This window comes from Oncorhynchus mykiss, chromosome 21 (assembly GCF_013265735.2).
Source record: "Oncorhynchus mykiss isolate Arlee chromosome 21, USDA_OmykA_1.1, whole genome shotgun sequence".
NCBI classification, from domain to species: domain Eukaryota; kingdom Metazoa; phylum Chordata; class Actinopteri; order Salmoniformes; family Salmonidae; genus Oncorhynchus; species Oncorhynchus mykiss.
The window spans coordinates 20,234,112-20,258,406 of NC_048585.1; the positions used below are offsets into that span (position 1 = coordinate 20,234,112).

Genomic DNA, 24,295 nt, shown 5'->3' on the forward strand with positions numbered 1-24,295 from the left:
TTTGACCTGAATTTAGGGTTCAGGCGTGTTTTTGACATAATGTTGAGACTTGCTTTAAGGTTATAGTATCATAAAGGAAACTGCACAGCAGCAATAGAACATGGACTTGTGTCTGAAAGGGTTACTTAGAGGTTCTTTTAGGGAAAATAATGTGTGCTAATCTCTAAAAATAGATATGTAAAATTGAGGTCACAATTGATATGGGATTTTACAGTCTGTCAAGCAAAAAATACTACAATTACTAATCTACGTCGACTACAAAATCCATTTGAACTTAATACAGTTAGAGGCCATTTTGTTAACTCTCAGTGTATAGCAGAGTACAAAAGGTATCCAAAACCAGTCAGCACGGAACGTCAAGATTCCAATGCGTGACAGGAACAGTGATATTGAAAGACGCCATAGTTAAAGCACACTGAAGTGCGTGAGCTACCAACATGTATCGAATGGGGAGATAAAATGCTGCTGCGGGTTCAGGGGAATGCGACACAGAAGGGTGTGTGTAGAATGACACCTTTTCTTCCCCTTGAATTGTTTTGTCAAGGCCCTAGAGTTCTGGCCAGTCAGATAAGACTCAATGAATGTATCGTCATAACATTAACAGTAACTAGCTCATTGTTGACAGATTACACAGTCAAATCAGAGAACTTGTGGCCATGACCTTTTTGACTGGACATGTACATCCTTGTATCTTATTAGGGATATTGTCACTTTATAGAGGGCTAGTCAACGTGTAATTACAAAGAAATGATGGCTAGTTGAGGCCCAGAACGTTTAGTCAACGTTTAGACAACATTGCTGGTTATAAGGGCTTCCCGCCACATCAGCAGCTCTCTGAATAATCTTAGAACTTCTACTATTTGTCTCTTTGCCGTTTTCTACAGGTATTTGCCCTATAGTGTAAGGCTGAGCTAAAGTACACCAACCTACCCTGTACAACTGCTCTGCTTTGGACCGTGACCCCTTCCCCAGCCCCGCACCACTATAGCCGTAACCATGGACCGCATGGAGCTGAAGAAAGTCTGCACGGAGGCAGACGATGACAGCGCAGACAGTTTGGACGACCGCTTCACAGAGCCCATCGACTCAGAGAAGGCCACCATCAACAGGTGTGGTTCAATACTGTCTCAATTATTTTATCTGAGACTTTCTACAGAAAGAAACTGGAAATTATGCGCATTGCCTTAGTTGTGGCAACAAGAATGTGTTCTTTGCCAAACTGTACAGAAATTGTTCTTTACCATATATTTCTTGTCTCCTACCTATAATTGTCTAATGTACACAATGCTATTCAATACACTGGTTAGGAGAATCTCTCGGCTCATAGCTTCACTGTTAACCGCCAACAGATTAGCTACACTGTAATCTCATTTCATCCATCAACCAAAAAAATAAAATAAATAGAAGCTGGAACTAGCCTAACTGACCCTGTGACCTCTCATAGTCCTAACACGGCTGTCATAAACTAGTCATAAAGAAGTATTTTAAACTAGAGATTGATTCAATGATTGTACATCTGCAGTCACTTCCTGGATGAGGATGGAGACGCAGAGAGCCACAAGTTTCTCACTAATGGGATTATGAAGAAGAAGAAGTATGAGGAGTATCAAGAAGAATACGTAAGAAGACTGATGATGAACTATCGATGACAACACATGCATGTTTGCTCTTGCTCATGGACACTATCTCTTAACAACAACCTTGACCATTTCCTCAAAAGCTGTCTGCTTTTATTCAAACCTTCATTCCAAGGAACCCTTTCGTAGGAACTGGTAGTTACGTGTCTGTGACGGGTGGTGCATGCACGTGTGTGTGTGTGTGTGTGTGTGTGTGTGTGTGTGTGCGTGCGCGCATGAGAATGTTCTTGTTTACAATCAGTTGAAGTCATGGTAATCTCTCTCTTACCCTCTCTCTCTACCTTTCTCTCTCTCAGCACCCAGGACATACCTCCTTTGGTATGTCGGTCTTCAACCTGAGTAATGCGATCATGGGCAGCGGCATCCTGGGTCTCTCCTATGCAATGGCCAACACTGGCATTGTGCTTTTTGTGTAAGTGTGTGTTAACTTCTGCCATAGAGACCATGTGGAACGGGGTCAATGTTTGGTTTCTGCAACAGTCAAGTGATTAAAGCACCAGCTAATAAAGTAAACAAATCTGTCTGCATCGTATAGTGTTACTGATAGGACTGAAATAACTTCAGGGTCCTTGGTATAGCAAGTGGGGTTTGACAACAGGGTGAGTGGTGGGGTAGGTATTTGGGAATAGACAGACACTGACTTTGGCTCAAAGTCGGGACCTTCTTGTGACATGCCATCCCCAGCATGCATGCAAAGGTGGCGTGAACAACCATGTTACAATCCCGCCTCTGAACTCCATCCCCCCATCCATTCCCAGCTTCCCCGGATTGTGTTGACGGTCCATAACAGCCTGTTCAATCAAACCCTTTAACCAGGTTTCTCAAATGTCCAAAACAGGATGATGATGCTTTATTTCAGTTCTGTTTCCACTGTATATGGCTGGGCTTTACCAATAAATGATTTTGTGACTGAGTACTTTCACTAAGCAAAACATTGTCATTTTCGGCATATCCCTGAAAGTGATTGAAGGACAGGAGACAAGAAAATAGATTAGGAACCCACTTGATTATTATAGTGGCGCAGCCGGTTTGTTTCCGGTCCTAAGGAGTTTACAGGGAGTCCCCAAACGTCAGTCCTCCATGTCAGTTGCGACATCTTACTTCCTCACCATCTATTCTGGGCTTCCCTGACATTCTGGAAGGTGGTATCACATAACACCCATTTGATACAGTCATTCAATATTTATTTAATACATTGGAGGCTGGATGATTGGGTTAAAGGCCCCTTGTGAACTCTTTAAGTGTAAGAATTTAAGGCTGATCATGTTCAGCCGATGCAGGAAACCCATACATCCCCTCCCGGAATAACTCTTAAAGTTACTTTATTGACTTATATAATAGCTCAGAGTTTAGTCTGGTCTCTAAGCACTGACACGCATTGGTCTGCTACTATTTTGTCTGAGCTGGCACACATATTGACATGGCATGATAGTGTCTTTGACATGTGCTTTAGGCATTGGAACATGGTCTTCTCAAATAGGCGGTAGATGAATGCCCGAGAAAGCATCCGGACCCCCCCCCCCCCCCCCCCCCCCCCCCCCAAGTGAAATATGACTGCAGTTCTAACGATAAGTTTACCTCCCTAAATAGATAATGGGGAAAACAGAGTGAGAGTGACTAGGGGGGGAAACTGGTGAAAGTTATTATGTAGGGTGTTTTGTAACTCAGTTGATTCCCCTCCAAGTGTTGTTCATTGTGATTTGCGTAACATTTCCGTATGGTATAGCCCAATGCTAATGTCTGACTGGTTTCTATCCCAACGTAGAGTCCTTCTCTTGGGTGTGGCCATCTTGTCGTTGTACTCCGTTCACTTGCTGCTAATGACTGCAAAAGAAGGAGGTAGGTGTCATTTTTTAACTCATGGAAATGTCTGTCTTTCATCAGCATCTATCTGTCTGTCCTCACCTTTCTGCTTTTTTCCCTCTGTATCTTTGAATATCACTCATCAGCACATTGTCGTTGTTCTAACAGGCTCTCTCATCTATGAAAAGTTGGGAGAGCGAGCTTTTGGCTGGCCGGGGAAAATGGCTGCGTTTGGATCGATAACCCTTCAAAATATTGGTGGTAAGTGAACAGCTAATGTTGCATTCATTGTAGTGTTATGATTCTATATTGAAATGTACATTTGTGTTTGTTTGCACACAGCCATGTCCAGCTACCTCTTCATTGTAAAGTATGAGCTGCCAGAAGTGATCCGTGCCTTCATGGGACTGGAGCAGAGCTCTGGGTAGGTGTCTGTCTGTATGTCTGTCATTGGTTAACTATTTCATAAAATCAGTTTATTTGTAGTTAATTTGACACAGGTGGCTCAACACACTACACAGTTTGGTTGGTGTATCGATAGATGGATGGATTGATGCTCTGTGTGTGAGACCTGTTCTCTCTGCTTTGTTTACAGTGAATGGTACATGAACGGAAACTACCTGGTTGTGTTTGTGTCCATCGGTATTATCTTGCCTCTCTGCATACTCAAAAACCTGGGTAAGTGGTGTAGGTGTGTGTGCGTGTGGGTATGTGTGTGTTGCGGTTGTTTCAGATCTAGTCTTTGTATACTTTGTTTGCATAATGTGTGTGAGTGTTTGCGTGATAGCACATGAGTTTCTCTCTAATTCTCTCTCTTGTCTCTAGGCTACCTTGGCTACACCAGTGGATTCTCCCTATCCTGCATGGTGTTTTTCCTGGGAGTGGTAAGTTTAAGGACTGGCGGAACCCCCCCCCCCCCCCCCCCCCCCCAACAGCCAGTTAAAGTGCAGGGCGCCAAATTCAAAACAACAAAAATATCATAATTAAAATTCCTCAAGCATACAAGTATTTTACATAATTTTAAAGATCAAATTCTCGTTAATCCAGCCACAGTGTCTGATTTCAAAAAGGATTTACAGCGAAAGCACCACAAACGATTATGTTAGGTCACCACCAAGCCACAGAAAAACACAGCCATTTTTTCCAGCCAAAGAGAAGAGTCACAAAAAGCAGAAATAGAGATAAAGATGAGATGATCAGATGACACTCATAGGACTTCATGTTACACAATACATGTATGTTTTGTTTGATAAAGTTCATATTTATATAAAAAAAATCTGAGTTTACATTGGCGCGTTACGTTCAGTAGTTCTAAAACATGCGGTGATTGTGCAGAGAGCCACATCAATTTACAGAAATACTCATAATAAACATTGATAAAGATACGACTATTATACATGGAACTTTAGATAAACTTCTCCTTAATGCAACCGCTGTGTCAGATGTTTTTTAAAACTTTACCGAGAAAGCAAACCATGCAATAATCTGAGTACAGCCTTTAGACAACAAAGCAGCCAAAAAGATACCCGCCATATTGGGTAATCAACATTACTCAGAAATTGCATTTAAAATATTCACTTAAATTTGATCTTCATCAGAATGCACTCCCATGAATCCCAGTTCCACCATAAATGTTTGATTTGTTCGATAATGTCCATCAGTTATGTCCAAATATCGTCTTTTGTTAGGGCGTTTGGTAAACAAATCCAAAAGCGCGTTCAGGTCGCGTCAGACGAAAAGTTCAAAAAGTTCCGTTACAGCCCGTAGAAACATGCCAACCTAAGTATTGAATCAATCTTTAGGATCTTTGTCTGTACAAATGAAGTGGAGCCTTTCACATGAGCGTGCCAGACCGAGGCTGTGGCACTCTGCCAGACCACTCACTCAAAGAGCTCTTATGAGCCCCTCCTTTAGAGTAGAATCCTCAAAACAGGTTCTAAATACTGTTGACATCTAGTGGAAGCCTTGGGAAGTGAAACATAACTAATATCACCCTGTATCTTCAATGGGAGCTGAGTTGAAAAACTACAAACCTCAGATTTCCCACTTCCTGGTTGGAGTTTTTCTCATGTTTTTGCCTGCCATATGAGTTCTGGTATTCTCACAGACATCATTCAAACAGCTTTAGAAACTTCAGAGTGTTTTCCATTGAAAGGTACTAATTATATGCATATTCTAGCTTTTACGGCTGAGTAGCAGGCAGCTTAATTTGGGCATGTTTTTCATCCAAGCTACCCAATACTGCCCCCTACCCCAAAGAAGTTAACCTGCCTCCGCTTGCTCCAGTAGTTTAGCATTTTTGGCCCCCTGAATGACTGAACAATGATGGATGATGGTGTTGATATTATATAAAGTACCATCAGATGTGATTTAAGACGGCTACGTTTCACCTTCTGTCAATATGGCAACAACTCCTGCTTTTTATAAACTCTGACATTCTTTTTCTGTCCAGTCATGTTTCAATGCAGACAGAACATACTTGTTGCCAAAATAGTACATTTCGTCCTACATTGCTTTTGTATTCTTGCCACACGGCGTCTTGATCGTACCTACTTTCTCCTCCGTAAATGTCATCCTGACCTTTTGGAGGGTATTACGCCAGTGCTGGCTTTGCTCTCACAGGCAATGTGGGCGAATTGCCTGCCATGGTAGTTCCTAGTAACATTTAGAATATGCCTGGTGTGGTGTTCAGCTGGTTAGTTACCGTACATGAGATTAGAGATGAGTTTATCAATAGCCTTCTTTTGATATCTTAAACTCCACTCTGGCCCACTTGTTCTCTAGTGGTGTATCATATTAAACACTGATACAGTCTGTATCATCATTAATGAAATAGAACTGTGCTTGCGGCCACACTCCGCTTTACACAGGGTTTATACCATAGTAGCTATCAGAGAGACATCCTGTGTAGTTAGTAACCCTGAAAGTACATAGTTTAGCGTTCAGCGTCTGTTTCTTTGAAGACAGAATGAAAAATTACAGGATGGAAGGAACTCATTGCTCTGCAATATAATGGATTACTGCCTATGTAATATAATGCATTTCTATGTTTGCTAATCATCCCCATCTCACTCCTCTGTCCCCATCTGACTCCTCTTCCCCCTATTTTCCCATCTGTCCCCATCTCACCCCTCTGTCCCCTCTATACCTCTCAGCTGATCTATAAGAAGTACAACCTCCCCTGCCCGATGCCCTTCATGTACCATACCAACCACAGTATGAATGGAACAGCCCTGGGGCCCCACGCCCTGCACAACGGCACCGTCCTCATGGACTTCTCCAGAGCTGACATGTCCCCCGCCTCCTACCTGGACGGCCACCACACCTCAGGGGTCCGCTTCGAACCACACCCCGACGACGTGGAGGAGATGTGCACGCCCAAGTATTTTGTGTTCAACTCTCAGGTGAGGTGTGGAGCTACTGTATGTGGGTGGGGGGGTGGAGGTATGTGGGTGGGGTGTGAGTGCGTACGTGTGTGTGTGTATATGTGATGAGTCGGAATGCTTCATGTCATAATTCTGTGTTTTGGAAACAATATCCTCTGATAAACAGTCCCAGAAATGGGATTAATCAAGGTTTAGAGGAACCCAATTCTTAACGTACATAGCTGCTGTGAGTGTGTATCTGGGCCTGTGTTTCATTCCACGATCTCTTCTCCTGTCATTTCAGACTGCTTACACTGTTCCCATCCTGGCCTTCTCCTTTGTGTGCCACCCTGAAATTCTACCCATCTACAGTGAACTCAAAGAGTAAGTGCATCCAAGTGAATTACAAAAGACACGTTTGCATAGACGCTCATAGAAATTGCTGCGGTACATTTTCTCCATACAACTCACATCTCAACTTGCGTCTTCCCCAGTCGCTCCCGGAGAAAGATGCAGAACGTGTCCAACCTGTCTATCCTGGCCATGCTGGTCATGTACATGTTCTCAGCGCTGTTCGGCTACCTCACTTTCTACGGTAAGATATACACACACGCACAATAAGATACATTTGCAGCAATTTAATTACTTTGTTTCTGCTTTTATTGCCGTTATATGTTCATTTTATGAGTGAAATGTTTGAAAAAGAGCCAGTAGTATGTATTTAAACACTAGAGCCAGTAGTATGTATTTAAACACTAGAGCCAGTAGTATGTATTTAAACACTAGAGCCAGTAGTATGTATTTAAACACTAGAGCCAGTAGTATGTATTTAAACACTAGAGCCAGTAGTATGTATTTAAACACTAGAGCCAGTAGTATGTATTTAAACACTAGAGCCAGTAGAATGTATTTAAACACTAGAGCCAGTAGAATGTATTTAAACACTAGAGCCAGTAGTATGTATTTAAACACTAGAGCCAGTAGTATGTATTTAAACACTAGAGCCAGTAGTATGTATTTAAACACTAGAGCCAGTAGTATGTATTTAAACACTAGAGCCAGTAGTATGTATTTAAACACTAGAGCCAGTAGTATGTATTTAAACACTAGAGCCAGTAGTATGTATTTAAACACTAGAGCCAGTAGTATGTATTTAAACACTAGAGCCAGTAGTATGTATTTAAACACTAGAGCCAGTAGTATGTATTTAAACACTAGAGCCAGTAGTATGTATTTAAACACTAGAGCCAGTAGTATGTATTTAAACACTAGAGCCAGTAGTATGTATTTAAACACTAGAGCCAGTAGTATGTATTTAAACACTAGAGCCAGTAGTATGTATTTAAACACTAGAGCCAGTAGTATGTATTTAAACACTAGAGCCAGTAGTATGTATTTAAACACTAGAGCCAGTAGTATGTATTTAAACACTAGAGCCAGTAGTATGTATTTAAACACTAGAGCCAGTAGTATGTATTTAAACACTAGAGCCAGTAGTATGTATTTAAACACTAGAGCCAGTAGTATGTATTTAAACACTAGAGCCAGTAGTATGTATTTAAACACTAGAGCCAGTAGTATGTATTTAAACACTAGAGCCAGTAGTATGTATTTAAACACTAGAGCCAGTAGTATGTATTTAAACACTAGAGCCAGTAGTATGTATTTAAACACTAGAGCCAGTAGTATGTATTTAAACACTAGAGCCAGTAGTATGTATTTAAACACTAGAGCCAGTAGTATGTATTTAAACACTAGAGCCAGTAGTATGTATTTAAACACTAGAGCCAGTAGTATGTATTTAAACACTAGAGCCAGTAGTATGTATTTAAACACTAGAGCCAGTAGTATGTATTTAAACACTAGAGCCAGTAGTATGTATTTAAACACTAGAGCCAGTAGTATGTATTTAAACACTAGAGCCAGTAGTATGTATTTAAACACTAGAGCCAGTAGTATGTATTTAAACACTAGAGCCAGTAGTATGTATTTAAACACTAGAGCCAGTAGTATGTATTTAAACACTAGAGCCAGTAGTATGTATTTAAACACTAGAGCCAGTAGAATGTATTTAAACACTAGAGCCAGTAGAATGTATTTAAACACTAGAGCCAGTAGTATGTATTTAAACACTAGAGCCAGTAGTATGTATTTAAACACTAGAGCCAGTAGTATGTATTTAAACACTAGAGCCAGTAGTATGTATTTAAACACTAGAGCCAGTAGTATGTATTTAAACACTAGAGCCAGTAGTATGTATTTAAACACTAGTAAGCTACCATAACCATTGCATGTTTGTTTTTTATTTTATTTCACCTTTATTTAACCAGGTAGGCTAGTTGAGAACAAGTTCTCATTTGCAACTGCCACCTGGCCAAGATAAAGCAAAGCAATGCGACACAAACATCAACACAGAGTTACACATGGAATAAACAAAACAGTCAATAATACAGTAGAACAAAATAAAACAAAAAGTCTATATACAGTGAGTGCAAATGAGGTAAGATAAGGGAGTTAAGGCAATACATGGGCCATGGTGGCGAAGTAATTACAATATAGCAATTAAACGCTGGAATGGTAGATGTGCAGAAGATGAATGTGCAAGTAGAGATACTGGGGTGCAAAGGATCAAGATAAATAAATAAATACTGTATGGGGATGAGGTAGGTAGATAGATGGGCTGTTTACAGATGGGCTATGTACAGGTGCAGTGATCTGTGAGCTGCTCTGACAGCTGGTGCTTAAAGCTAGTGAGGGAGATATGAGTCTCCAGCTTCAGAGATTTTTGCAGTTCGTTCCAATCATTGGCAGCAGAGAACTGGAAGGAAAGACGACCAAAGGAGGAATTGGTTTTGGGGGTGACCAGTGAGATATACCTGCTGGAGGGCGTGCTACGAGTGGGTGCTGCTATGGTGACCAGTGAGCTGAGATGAGGCGGGGCTTTACCTAGCAGAGACTTGTAGATAACCTGTAGCCAGTGGGTTTGACGACGAGTATGAAGCGAGGGCCAACCAACGAGAGCGTACAGGTCGCAATGGTGGGTAGTATATGGGGCTTTGGTGACAAAACGGATGGCACTGTGATAGACTGCGTCCAGTTTGTTGAGTAGAGGGTTGGAGGCTATTTTATAGATGACATCACCGAAGTCGAGGATCGGTAGGATGGTCAGTTTTACGAGGGTATGTTTACCATATCTCTCTCTCACACCCAGTTCCGGCCTTTTGTATTGGTATGTCTCTTAATAAAGCTCGTATTCTTTCTTTCTCCCAAACACAGGAAACGTGGAGGCGGAGTTGCTCCACACCTTCACCAAGGTGTATAAGTTTGACACCATGCTCCTGCTGGTCCGTCTGGCTGTCCTGACCGCTGTCACCCTGACTGTCCCCATTGTCCTGTTCCCTGTAAGTACAACGAGGCATCTGCTCAAACGCACGCAGACACACACACACACACACACACAAGCAGAGACTCGCACACGCATGCATGCACACAGACACACATACACAAAACATATGCACACATTCTCACGCATACAATCTATGCAGACACATTCACACGCCGCTCAACACCTAGGTCATTTTATCCAAATGAGATAAAAATCCATTAATTATTTTAATACCAACAAGGGGGTCTCTTTCTGTATTGGCTGAGTGAGTGAGTGTGTTGACACGGCTGGTTTTCTTGCTGAACTTGGTGAAACACAAACTGTTCTGCTGTGACGTTAGCAGACTCATTATTGGACTTTCAGCAATCCCGTCAATCCAACTCCCCAGGTCCCAAATGAGAACCAGCCCAGGTTTTCAAAGCTCTGTTTGTCTGTCGTAAGCTTCCTTACAAGAGCACTCTGTCCCTCCTCCAATCATACTCTCGATCATACTTTAGACGTACAAGCATAAACACAACTTAACACGCACACGCATATACAGCTTTGAAACAATTACACCCCTACACTGCTCCCCACATGATGCCAGACATATTCAGTCCCTTCCTTCTGGGAGACACATAGATGGACACACATCAATAGGCTCAGCATGTGAAAGCACGGAATATATTCACTCACTACTGTAAGTCTCTCTGGATAACAGCGTCTGATAAATGACTAAAATGTCAATGTGAAAAAGCAGTGGTACAATAGACGTCTTGTTCGTCACAAGCTCTTTAGCCTTGCTGCCAAGGAATACAGTGTAATGTTCACAACTCCCCTGTCTCTCATTTCCCCCTCTCCTCTCAGCAGCACATTGTCACCAGATGCTGTCCTTGCAAATAAATACTGTAAAGTCACTTGCTACCATCCTTATTTTGTTCATGTGTAAGCTGCAGTTTAGCCTTGGTTTGTACAGTTTAGCCTTGGGTTGTACAGTTTAGCCTCGGGTTTGTAGCGTCAGTTCAGGTCTGATACTGTGTTTCTGATCCACTGGTTATTATGTAATCTCCTGTTCATGCTGCCTGCCTGTCTGCCTGTGTGGTGTGTGAGTCACTGAATGAGTGTTGGCCTTGCATGACGTACCTGACCCCCCTATATGGCCGTGGGCTATATTTGTCTTGGCCCTAGCCTGGCACAGGAGCCCATAAAGGGCTGAGGGTCTCAGAGGTGTCAAGGACCTACCTCCGTTGTAGCCTACAATGAACCATGCCTTAGCACTTAGCAGTGCCCATTAGAATTGATCCTCTCAAAGGACTTAGTTGACCCAAGGAACATTAATGAAGATGGTAATATTAGATTTATGGAATGTTTTTTTCTCCAGTGATCAAAGTGCCATACAGGGCAACTGCAGCACATTTCCACTGTTTACCTACAGTCACTGTAGCTTGCAGGAGTTGGGAGATGGGTTCTTGTGATGGGAGAGACAGTTTTAGGCTGGAAGGGTTAATAGACTATGTGGTGGTGTTACACTGAGCCACCAGCAGAGGGCAGGAGAGAACTGTCAGCCCCATGGCTCTAGTCAGCCCTGCTTGGAAAGAGAGGTGGGGGGAGTATCCGTTTTGTCTGTGGGCTATACTGATACTCCCACATTCTTACACGCCCACAGAAACACTATCTCTCACACACACACACACACACACACACACACACACACACACACACACACACACACACACACACACACACACACACACACACACACACACAGAGAGAGAGAGAAACACACACACTCACCAGCTCTCTCGCTGTGGGAGTGAACGCTGCTTTGGTCATGGGAATGTGCGAGTGAATCTCACAGTCCCAGTGGAAGTTTACAGGAGATAAGCCCTGAGCAGACAGTGGAAAAACCCTCACTGTGACCTCCACCTTAGAGGGAGGGAAAGATAAAGATAGAGGGAGGGAGAGACAATGCACTCACTGACCACTGCAGCTGACACCAAAATGCAGTGTCAGAAGGGAGGCTATAGGAACACGCCTAGTGCCCAAATTAATTACGTTTCTTGCGCGCCAAGAGTCGAGTAGTGACTAACGGATTGGGTTCAGTCAGTCCCGATGAGCCCTTCCCAGCTACCTAGTTTATGCTTATGGCTAGAAACTTCAGCGAGAATTTGAAACTTGCCTGCCGAAGTTGAAATCATTTTGTTTTTATCTGAGTATATATCTTTTTTTATGTAACGTTAGACGTTAATGCCGTAGTTGTACATTATTGGTGAAATCTACAATAAATGTGCTTCAGCTGTCACCATGGTCTGTTATTGGCTACACTATCTAGCTACCCTTTCAAGTGCAGCGCAAACTCTCTCAGGCCAGTCAAGTTCTTCCACACCGATCTCAACAAACCATTTCTGTATGAACTTTGCTTTGTGCACGGGGGTATTGTCATGCTGAAACAGGAAAGGGCCTTCCCCAAACTGCTAGCACAAAGTTGGAAGCACAGAATCTTTTAGAATGTCATTTTATGCTGTAGCGTTAAGATTTCCCAAATTCGTCCGTTGGACTGACAGATGATGAAGCCTGGTTCATCACTATAGAGAACGCTTTCCACTGCTCCAAAGTCCAATGGCAGTGAGCTTTACACCACTCCAGCCGACGCTTGACATTGCGCATGGTGATCTTAGGCTTGTCATGGCTGCTCAGCCATGGAAACCAATTTCATGAAGCTCCCAACAAACAGTTCTTGTGCTGAAGTTACTTCCTGAGGCAGTTTGGAACTTGGTAGTGAGTGTTGCAACCGAGGACAGACGCTTTTTATGCGCTACATGCTTCAGCACTCTGTGGTCCCATTTTGTGAGCTTGTGTGGCCTACCACTTCTCGGCTGAGCTGTTGTTGCTCCTAGACGTTTCCACTTCACAATAACAGCACTTACAATTGACTGGGGCAGCTCTAGCAGGGCAGAAATTTGATGAACTGACTTGTTGGAAAGGTGGCATCCTTCGGTGCCATGTTGAAAGTCACTGAGCTCTTCAGTACGGGCCATTCTACTGCCAATGTTTGTCCATGGAGATTGCATAGCAGTGTGCTCGATTTTATATACCTATCAGCAACAGATGTGGCTGAATTAGTTGAATCCACTCATTTGAAGGGGTGTCCACATACTTTTGGTCATGTAGTGTACATCATCCATTAGGGAAAGGGGGATACCTAGTCCGTTGTACAACTGAATGCATTCAACTAAAATGTGTCTAACACATTTAACCCAACTCCTCTGAATCAGAGGGCACCAGGCGTGTCTGTGCAGCCTCTCCCATAGCCGAAAGGCTCCTTGAGCAGGCCGTGGTCAAGCACAGGAACTAAGGGAGGAGATGTGAACATAAAGCAAGTACGGCATGTGGAATACATGTTTGGACACAATCATGTCGATGTGTATGCTGCCGTGTGCTCTGTAGCCATTGGCTACTGGTCTGTTACACCTGAAAAACTGTGGGGCATATGCATGGCATCTTTTCCAAACACATTAGTCCAGGCCTAGATAACCCATCATCAAACCATTGATTTCCCCCCCTTGACTGCTGCTCAGGCTTCAACAAAGCATCACGTGCACCTCAGCATTTTCTGCGCAGTGAGTTCAGTTCACCGCACAAGCTTGAGGATATAGTTGTGGAGACATAGGAGAGGTGAGATGAAAGTAACCAGTCATGCTGGCATCACGTTGCCAGGTGTCCAGCCCTCTGAATCACGAGACGTGACATGTGAGATCTTCCCTTGGGAGTCCTTTGCCCTTCATTTGGCAGAGAAGCCTTCAGCACCCAGATTAACGTTTGCTTTGTCTCTGAAGCACTATGTCCTTTATTACAAGCAGGAGGGCTGGGCTTGTGTAGGAGGGGAGTGAAGGTGAAAGGGTGGGCTCAAACAGTAAAGAACTTAAAGGCAACAGTCAAGATACTTGGTCACGAACCAGCAGGTTTTAATGAAACAGTGTTTAGATGTGGTAGGCAGACTTGTCCAGTTCCCATGCTCTCTTTGTTTCATGACTCCTCAATAACAGGAACACAAATATTTAAATGACCTCAAGTCAACTGTTAATTTTGATGTTTTAAAAGTCACTTAAAGTGTTCTTAAGTATAACGATTCCTGTTTTCATGAGTCATTTTAATTGACCTACAACATTGTTTTTGAATGTTGGTGTGTGATATGATCTGTTATGTTGTGATATTCTATGGCCTCATCTCAAGGTGGTTGACCTTTTCTTGATCGTATCTCTAAATAAAGCAGTGGGACCACTTGTCTGAGAAATATAAACGCAGGAAATAGGTCCTTCTATCTATTAACCTTGGTATTTTCTGCTGCTTATGGCTCTGTAATAAGATGGGATTCTGTTTGTGTTGCAGTCACATGTTGATGGTTACATTGGCCTTGTAGTGATGTTATTCTTGTGATGGGGTTGTTAGGTTGCTGCTGAGTTTTCCCCTAGAGGGCAGGTCAGAGAAGGCAAATCCTGTGGTGCACAAGCACAGTGCCCAGTTGGCTGTGACCAAAAGTAGCCTGCCATGCATGCTGTCTTTTCACAGTGACTTTATGGAAAATAAGCTTATAGTTAGTGAGTTAATTATATATCTGCCCTTGTTATCGCTGTAATACACTATTTTCAGGGTCATTTGACTGGCTTTACAAAGTGAACCCTGTCACCTGTCTTTGACAGTGGTTGAATAGGCTTGTTGGATGTGGTGGGAAAGGGTTTAACATGGGTTTTATTTTTGATGGTCAGTCAATTGAGGATTTCAAACATCTCAAGTTAAAACCTGTCTATCTTATTCCTGACTTTATGGTGTGATTGTTCCTCTTAATCTTGGATTTACCTTTTTGCTCTTCCCTTTTCAATGTCTTCCACCCTATGAAAAAAGCAGGGGCAAACCAAGGCGTAGTAATACTATGCCATATATCTAGCTGTAGCTGAAAAGGTTGCAGAATCTTTCTTGGTTTGAGCCCAGGAGGCTCGCTGGTTTTGGGCCATGTTTCTAGCTTTTGGCTGGCCTGGTAGACCCGGGTACCTTAGCAGCGGTGGCGCTTTGCCACATATCTCACCCCAGTGGGAGCTGTCATAGCAGGTGGGGGGAGGGAGATGCAGGCAAATATTGCATGGTGCACTCCAAAGGCCCTGCGCAGGATCGTTGTTGGGCGCTGAATAGTTCAGAGGCTTGGCGGCCGGTGGGTAGAAATGTCACGCCCAGGCGCCAGGTTTTCACCGACCCAATTATGCCATGACTGCTGGGAGAGGGGATTGTTTATTATCAATGGGGGGAGGAGGTCATTTTACCTTGCAGAGTTACTGCCACGCCTTAAAATAATTTTGGTGTAAATCTCTGCCACTCCTTCATACATTCTTTCAGCAAGGTGTCAGTGTTGGCCATTTTGGCTCTTGATCCACAACTCAAGAGAGCAGCGCGCCATCAACCCTCCCCAAACAAGTATTTAGACTGAAACATGAACCAGCCGAGTGTCTCGTCTTTCTGCTGTCTAAATGTCTACGTAGGAAAGGTATCATTACTGAAAAAAGCAAATGAGAGGATTTCAATAAAGGGAGAAAAGGGAAACTGTTAATTGATAAGCGTTGCCTTGGGGCAGAACACGCCTATCCTGCTGCCTTCAGTCCCTCCTTCTCTGGCCCTCGGCTGATGCAATCCCAGGGTGCCGTTGCAGGAGGCTCTCCCAGAGTTAATCCTCTGCCTTTTGAATGGCGCTTTAAGCCCCGCCTCCTCAACCTCAACCGGCTGGCCCATAGCAGTTGCTTTTCACCTGATACCCGTGACCTCTCACCCAGTGAAGTCTTTAACTCAATGCCTTGAGCTGTGCAGCTCTCAGCCTCTTAGCTGGTGGCCTCCTTCCCTGCCTCTCTGCCTGGCTGCCTACTTAGACTCTCACATGCTGCAGTTGACACACTTCAGTCAGCAGCCAACTGTGGGAATTGGCCTGTGGGCTTAGACTAGTTTGCCGACATAGTTACCTACTCGCCCTTGTGTGTGTGTGTGTGTGTGTGTGTGTGTGTGTGTGTGTGTGTGTGTAAGAGAAATAAAGACAAAGTGCTGTATTAATCAATACATAAAAAACACGTTACAAGTGGTATCCTAAGGGTCAACTGATCGTCAGTATGTCGCGGTTGATCAGACATTATAAAGAGGTTTGTGTTGCAGATCCGTTCCTCCATCAATACGATGCTGTTCAGCCAACGGGAGTTCAGCTGGGTGCGTCACATGCTCATCGCCGCCTTCATCCTCCTGTTCAACAACCTGCTGGTCATCTTCGTCCCCACCATCAGAGACATTTTCGGCTTCATCGGTGAGTCCTCCTCAACCACAGCAGTGGTCCCCAAACCCATTCCTGGAGAGCTACGGGGTGTGCAGGCTTTTGTTCCCACCAAGCACTAACACTGATTGATGTCTTGATGTGGAGGTTTTTCATTGAGTGAGGTGTGTTAGTGCTGGGCTGGCTCAAATGCCTGCACACCCTGAGGCTAGTGCTGTCTAAGTGAGGACATTTGTTTAGACAGAAAAAGCTAGATGACTGATGGTGTTCTTCTTCCTGTTTCCCCTCTGACAGGCTCTTCTGCAGCCACCATGCTCATCTTCATCCTCCCTGCTGCCTTCTATCTACGCCTAGTCAAGTCCGTGCCGATGCACTCCGTGCAGAAGATCTCGGTATGTGTGCGGGAAACGATGGTGCACGGACACACACACACAAACACTCAACTCAAAATCACATACGGTGACTCAGACACAGAACAGCCACTCTGACGCACGCAACATATGACACACACGAAATGAGCACCCATCAACATGCCCATACAGACACACCATAGCTGTTATTAGAACAGACCGCCCACCCCACAGCACGTAGACAACACCCTGATTTACAGAGTTACAGCGGTCCCCCAAAACAAGGTTTCCCAGAGGCCCACTGAGATTCTTGGCAAAAAAAGTATTGCACTGAATGTACAGATATGAACACTTCACACAACCTCCTCTCACAGTGTCGTTATTTTTTTTCCTGATGTCTTTTAGGCGGCCATTTTCCTGGTGGTGGGCATCATCTTCATGTTTAGCAGCCTGTCGCTCATCGTGATGGACTGGATCCACAACCCTCCCGGCTCCAGCGGTGGTCACTAAGAGGACCCCCCCCTTACCTCCACCCCCTCTCACCTCAAACCCCCTCCCCTGACTGTGCCTTGGGGTTAAGGTCACCGGGCCCGGGGGGTGCCCCCACACATCACCTACAGACTGAGTACGTCAGCGTACTGTAAAGGGGCGGTTTGCTTTTCTCAACCCCCACCCCTTTCCACAAAGTATTACTGGAGGGGACTACGTTCTACGACTGAAACAGATTCTTTTAAGTTCGTTATTCTTTTTCTTTCTTGTTGTTGTTGGATGGTTTAGTTCTGTAGAATCCTCCACAACAGGGGCTCGCCGAAAGGACACAAAGTAATCAAGGAGGACGGTCAGAAACGGGAGAAAAGACGTCAGACGCTGCGGCTGTTGCTGCGCGCCCTGCCGTAGTTTTCTAGATAGCCCATCATCTCTACTCTGTGATATTCCCTGAGAAGAGGAAAAAATACGACCAGGGACCTCAACCATTAAACGGTCTAGAGAACCCAAAGAGAACGAGAACTGATCTGAGAGCTGCCACTACTGGAGCTGGTTGTTATTGCAGGTGTGGCTTCAGGGCAATGGGCTCTGCACACTTGAAGATTAGAGAGAGATGTGGGACAAGGGTTCAAAAACAAAGAGCACTTTTAGCATATGTTTCAAGTTTTAATGTATTTTTAACACATCCAGACACACACAAGAAACACACACACATACCATCTAGCCATCTACACTAATTGGAGCTATTTTGCTTACTGTCAAAATGTATTTTTGTACACCTAGGGAAAAGAAAAGTCGATATAACCGTACATAGGACAGCTGTAGTATCTTTTTCCGAGCTAGAGCCTGGAAAAAGTTGTTCTGAGGGATATTTGTAAACTAGGTTTTGTAAAGTAGTTTCTATTTTATTTTATACTCTCACAATCAATCACATCACCAAAGTTTGTGCACACACATATTTCTCAGTGGCTAGTGTGTTGCTCTCAAAACATCCCTTGATAGCAATCATCAGATCAGACGTTAGCAATCGTACACATTGACAGACACATACACCAAGTCAACATTTTCAGCCATGTCCATTCTCCCAATCAACACTTAACGCGATGATCAACACACACTGTCAGCCATTTTGAAACCGCCCATTAGACTGAGCTTCAAACAAGAGACTCCATCCATTCAGTGTTATTGTCGCAGAGATTTGAATGTTGCCAAGTTTTGAATGTACCGGTACTTGGCCAAACGTCTACTGATCAACTGAATGACAGTTTACGTGTTTCTTTCTTTGCCTTCTTGTTCACTCTTGTCCAATGTGTCACACTACAGAGCCCTTGGGTCAATTGCAGCGAACAATACCAGGAGATGAGCTCATGTTGATGGCTTGAGATCATTTTCAACTTGTAACTCCATCTCTTCCTAAACTTCATGTGAAGTAACTGTGCTATGAAATACAACTAGTGAACGCTAGTTTCAGTGAAGAGGAACAACAGCAGAACTCTATGAGAGTTAAAGAAGGTCTACTGGCAGTATAACATATAGGTTATTTAGCTATTTGTGTTGGCACAGCGATCCTATAACCCATGAGAATGTTTTTCTTCTATCCCAGTGTGTAAAACGATATCTTGTAACAAAATTCAATTGTGGGAAATAATATTGTGGGTAAAATAAGCAATGGATTGAACCTCCAGACTGTGCTGTTTCTGAGATACAAGATAAGTTATTTTATCTGTGTTTGCAGTTCACACCTTAAAGGGGAAATCTGCAGTTGCTACATTTTTGGACTTATAAATTAATGATTTGTACCCATTGATTCTTGAAAAATATCAATTGTGAATGCCCCAAGAGCTTAGTTTAACCGTCGTACCCCATCAGAACCCAAAATATATGATTGGTTTACTCCAATGTTTGTAAACTACAGAAATGTAAACAATATATAGCCTCAAAACATGGTTAAAGCCATCATTTTGATATCATGGAAGGTCAGTCCTTGCATCCGTATACCTCAACCTTCAGCTTTTTCCGGAACAGACGGGGACAACACTTTGTTATTGCTTCAATTGCTGATTGCCCCTTTAAGTTCAATATGGGCCATAATGTCAAATTTGGAAAAGATTAGTGAAATGAAATGCATCCACTGTTACTTAGCAGGCTTGTCATTTGGTGATTTGTTTATGCCAGATTGCTGTTGATAGTAGAGTTAACATAAACAGTATGTGTTTATTACTGTAATTGTGACTCGTGTTACTGTAATTTACATCATTTCCACGGACCATCATTTCTTAAAATGCCCTAGTTAATGAATTAACACCACGATAAATGAATTTCTAAATATTGTGCCGTGCTGAAAAAACATTTGTCAGTAGGTGGCTACATTAGCAGTTTGCATTCGAAGCATAGAATACCTGTTTTCTTAGGTGTTAAAGCAGATACGTGTTCTGAATGGATCCAGCCAGAATGGACAACATTTACAGATCCTTTGTGGATCTACATATGCATGAAACAAATTGATATTTCAAATGAAATGGTATAGTGTGTGCATGTTTTGGATTACAAACATGGTCTTTTCTGACAACTTGTATATGCTTTGTAAATAATCGTATTATATGGTACTCACTGAATTATATGTGTGGGGGGTTGTAAGGGATTTTTACCAGAAGTCTTCTACAATGTTATTTTAGTATTCAATGTTTTCGATTTTGCTCTATGATGATATTTCTTTTTTTTTTATGGAAGCTTGTACATTTGTAGAAAATCTCTACCCCTTTTCATTTCTTTATAGTTACATATCTGGAGGACCTAGACCTTGAATTAATGAATGGTTTTGTCGGTAATGTTGTCTGATTCCTCAGTCCTACAGGGGCTGCAGGGTCCAAGTAGAATGTCAGTGTTGATGTCTTGCGAGACTTGGGTAGATATTGCCTATGTTGAGCTGAAGTATTTGATTCATGCCATGCGGGTGGGTGCGCTGTCAAAAGATCAATGACGTTCAGATCACTTGCTTTTAGTAAGAACCACCCTACAGCCACATTTGAGAAGTGGTCCGCATCGATAGGGGCTGCTGGGTCTTTGCTGAAATTCCTCCTCAGCCTCAGTTACTGTATGTGAAGATACACTTCATGAAGTGTATTGACAAAAACCTTACTAATGTGTGAGAATCCAGAAACCAACCTTTGCCTTAATAATTGCAAACTTCAGTTCATCTAGGGAGCAAACCTTAGGGTCAGGTACGGCACCAGATGTAAGACCTTGGTCAAAGTGATTTTGTCATTCGTTTTTTAACATTCAAAAGGGGCATGTTTTTTTTCCCCCAATGAAGAACTAGAGCGGAGAGCACAAATGTTGTTCTCAGACACTCAAGAAGGGGGTCGGGGAGGGGCTCTTTCAGCGCTATGCCCTCAATATCACTCAGGTACAACTTTAGACTGCCGTTGCATGACATGCTGTAGTCACGACAGTTGACTTTAATATACGTTAAATGACCAAACACTCTGGCATGCAAACTACATGTCATGCGTTTGACAACATAAAGTAGGCTTCATGCCGGAGAGTTTACCCCAAAATCATCTGCCTTATCGGTAACCTGGCCTGAAAGAAGCACTGGGTCAGCATCAGTGTCCTGCCGTTCAGTGTCTGCTTCCTGTGGATCAACTAACATTCAATTGTATATTTGACTGAACAAAGGGGATTTTTGTATCAGTGAAGCTGTTTCAATATCATGTAACATGAACAATAAAAATGTGAAATAAACCTGGCTGGATCTCTCTGCTGTTGAAATGAGGGAAGAACAAGGACTTGTGCCTAGAGTCCACCAGATCAGAGGCAGTAGGGATAACCAGGGATGTTCTCTTGATACGTGTGCGTATAGGACCATTTTCTGTCCTGCTAAGCATTCAAAATATAATGAGTTCTTTTGGATTTCAGGGAAAATGTATGGAGTAAAAGTACATCATTTTCTTTAGGAATGTATAAATAGTAAAGCACAGATACCCCAAAAAACGACTTGAGTAGTGCTTCAAAAGTATTTTTTTTAACCTGAAGTACTTTACACCACTGAATAAGGGACCTCAGGTGTTTGTGGTATATTGCCAATATCCCACAGCTAAGGGCTGTATCCAGGCACTCCGTGTTGCGTCGTGCTTAAGAACAGCCCTTAGCCGTGGTATATTGGCCATATACCACATCCCCTTGGGCCTTATTGCTTAAGTAGTACCCGGAATAAACTAACAGTGCAAAATTCTCTTTTTTACTGATTATTATAGCTACTGAAAACGCAACTTGATTTTTTAGTAATGTGTCTTATAAATGCCTTGACCAGTTTTAGTATAATCATTTGAGTACCAAAACTCTTTGTAAGTATGTGAAATATTGTTCTTTTTTCAACATTGACAACAAGGTCTAATTAATTGACATTTTATTAAACCTCAACTTAACATTTTCATTTCATTCCTTCTCTTCTACAGCTGTAGTGTTGATGCTATTTCATCATTATCTCTCAAGCTCCGTGACAAATATGCAATATGTCTAATGGACGTGCGCACTTGTTTGGGGTTATATCTACTCACCAAATCCCCTCTCTCCCTGCCCACGGCTGGTGTTACGTAAGGTGGCGACGACGCCTGTGACCGACTTGATTTGGGAGCAATTTTGCTGGCATAATGACATAGTGCAGACTGGCCTGTCCAGAAATATACCTCTATCCTGTCTATTTAACATCTAGTCCTGACATCTAGCACCCACTTGTCATGTTCCAGGACTGGTCACAGGCTGGTGGGAGCTAGGAGGTGTTGTCCTCTACCCTCCACCTTACCAAAAACATCTAAGATCATGAATCAGCCTTCAAATGATGAAGAGCAGGTTGTGAGTTTCATTTGAATTAAGACACTATTCTGTATGTACAGTAGCTCAAGTGCATTCAGTTCATGGTTAATTATGAATGCTATAAATGTTATTTTATTTACGCTATGAAATTTGGGGAAATACCATAAGTAAATTCCAAGAAATTGGGCTATGAAGCAATACCACTAAATATTGTAGTAAAATATAACAGTAAAAAATAGAATACTACTTTCTTGTATTATTACATTTGTTGGGTGTGTGTGTCTGTGTCTGAGTGTGAGCACCAGCTCATAGCCTCACTCAGGATGCAGGTCACACTCCTCTGCATGGTTCCCTGTGGATCTGGTTACATAACGCCTCTGGATCATCCCCTGCCTCTACCACCCCCCTCTCTCTTTCTCCCTCTATCTCTTTATCCTCACCCTGTCCCACCAAGGACACATACTCACCTCATTTCCAGTGATGCACTGACCCTCCTTCTGTGTCCTTCTATGACACTGTGGTACAGTAATTCATCCAATGAGACGTCTCAGAGATTCCATTTCAAAACAGAAAGGTCTAGGCCAATGCCATTTCTGTTGATATACGGCTCTGGTCTAGAGAATTCCATATACAGTAAATATGCTGAAGAGGTAAGTACAGAATCCTCTGTAGTAAGGCTTGTGTAGCACTGTCATAGCAGTGACATAATATGCATTACATGCAGTCATTAACTCTTATGACAGATGACTTAAAGTGATTCTCCAGAACTTTTGTGTAATTTCAGCCAGTAGTTTTTAAAGGGGTGCTCACGAGCCAAAACGGGTCTCCGTTTTTTGTGTACTACGTCATCCAGTTATGTATGATATGTTACGTCCTGCAAATTCACATGATATGTTACATTTGTACAATATGTTGTGAAATTGTTGTGCTTAAAATGCCTGACTGCATCTTTAACACTATGGCAGATGTCAGCTAATTGACCATCTGTAAGTTTAGCCAACTAGCTTAGCAAAATAACGGTTTGTGTCACAACTGAGTCAAGTTAGTTGCCATGAGCTGACATCAGCTGTCATGACTTCTTAGGGCATCTTATGTCATTGTTTTTTTTATTTATTGTATTTTTTTATTTAACTAGGCAAGTCAGTTAAGAACAAATTCTTATTTACAATGACGGCCTACCAAAGGCAGGCATTACAAAGAGGTGATGAGGTGAAGTGTTACCATTGAGGATAAATGCCTCTATGCCTGCTGATTCCATTTCCCATTAACCAACCGCACCTACATCAATATCTCCTGGCAAAGAATCGATAGGAATTGATTGTAGCCGGCAAACTGACATATTCCCCGGAAACGGAGCCATGGTGTGTTGGAATTCAAATGCTGTATACATCTAAGACACATGCTGATGCAGATGCTATTTGAGGTTGTGTACATGTGAGTTACATATAGTGAGCTCCAAAAGTATTGGGACAGTGACAAATGTTTTTGTGGTTTTGGCTCTGTACTCCAGCACTTTGGATTTGAAATGATACAATGATGATTGTGGACTACAGGAAAAGGAGGACTGAGCACGCCGCCATTCTCATCAATGGGGCTGTAGTGGAGCAGGTTGAGAGCTTCAAGTTCCTTGGTGTCCACATCACCAACAAACTAACATGGTCCAAACACACCAAGACAGTCATGAAGAGGGCACAACAAAAACCTATTCCCCCTCAGGAGACTGAAAAGATTTGGCATGGGTCCTCAGATCCTCAAAAGGTTCTACAGCAGCACCATCGAGAGCATCCTGACTGTTTGCATCACTGCCTGGTATGGCAACTGCCCGGCCTCCGACCGCAAGGCACTACAGAGGGTAGTGCGGACAACCCAGTACATAACTGGGGCCAAGGTTCCTGCCATCCAAGACCTCTATACCAGGCGGTGTCAGAGGAAGGCCATAAAAATGGTCAAAGACTCCAGCCACCCTAGTCATAGATGTTCTCTCTGCTACAGCACTGCAAGCTGTACCGGAGTGCCAAGTCTAGGTCCAAGAGGCTTCTAACAGCTTCTACCACCTAGCCATAAGACTCCTGAACATCTAATCAAACGGCTACCCAGACTATTTTCATTGCAAATTACCTCTATTTGCATTTACATATTACCCCAATTACCTCGACTCTGCACCGGTTCCCCCT

General features: G+C 43.0%; 1 protein-coding gene across 4 annotated transcripts in view; it reads left to right on the forward strand.

Moving 5' to 3' along the window:
• Positions 1 to 21,054, forward strand: part of LOC110499957 (sodium-coupled neutral amino acid transporter 4) — a 34,731-nt gene extending 13,677 nt beyond the window's left edge. For 2 of the 4 annotated variants that reach the window (XM_021577017.2, XM_036957210.1), the window contains exons 2-16: positions 885 to 1,109; positions 1,523 to 1,619; positions 1,934 to 2,049; positions 3,403 to 3,476; positions 3,609 to 3,701; positions 3,783 to 3,864; positions 4,036 to 4,118; positions 4,266 to 4,324; positions 6,596 to 6,844; positions 7,110 to 7,189; positions 7,300 to 7,400; positions 10,082 to 10,206; positions 16,359 to 16,503; positions 16,765 to 16,862; positions 17,226 to 21,054. In XM_021577017.2, coding sequence (XP_021432692.2) covers positions 997 to 1,109; positions 1,523 to 1,619; positions 1,934 to 2,049; positions 3,403 to 3,476; positions 3,609 to 3,701; positions 3,783 to 3,864; positions 4,036 to 4,118; positions 4,266 to 4,324; positions 6,596 to 6,844; positions 7,110 to 7,189; positions 7,300 to 7,400; positions 10,082 to 10,206; positions 16,359 to 16,503; positions 16,765 to 16,862; positions 17,226 to 17,330 — 1,620 coding nt within the window. In that variant the 5' untranslated portion in view covers positions 885 to 996 and the 3' untranslated portion in view covers positions 17,331 to 21,054. Of the gene's footprint in view, positions 1 to 884; positions 1,110 to 1,522; positions 1,620 to 1,933; positions 2,050 to 3,402; positions 3,477 to 3,608; positions 3,702 to 3,782; positions 3,865 to 4,035; positions 4,119 to 4,265; positions 4,325 to 6,595; positions 6,845 to 7,109; positions 7,190 to 7,299; positions 7,401 to 10,081; positions 10,207 to 16,358; positions 16,504 to 16,764; positions 16,863 to 17,225 lie in introns of those variants that run through there. The other 2 variants (XM_021577016.2, XM_021577018.2) reach the window with 2 other exon arrangements.
• Positions 21,055 to 24,295: the final 3,241 nt, after the last annotated feature.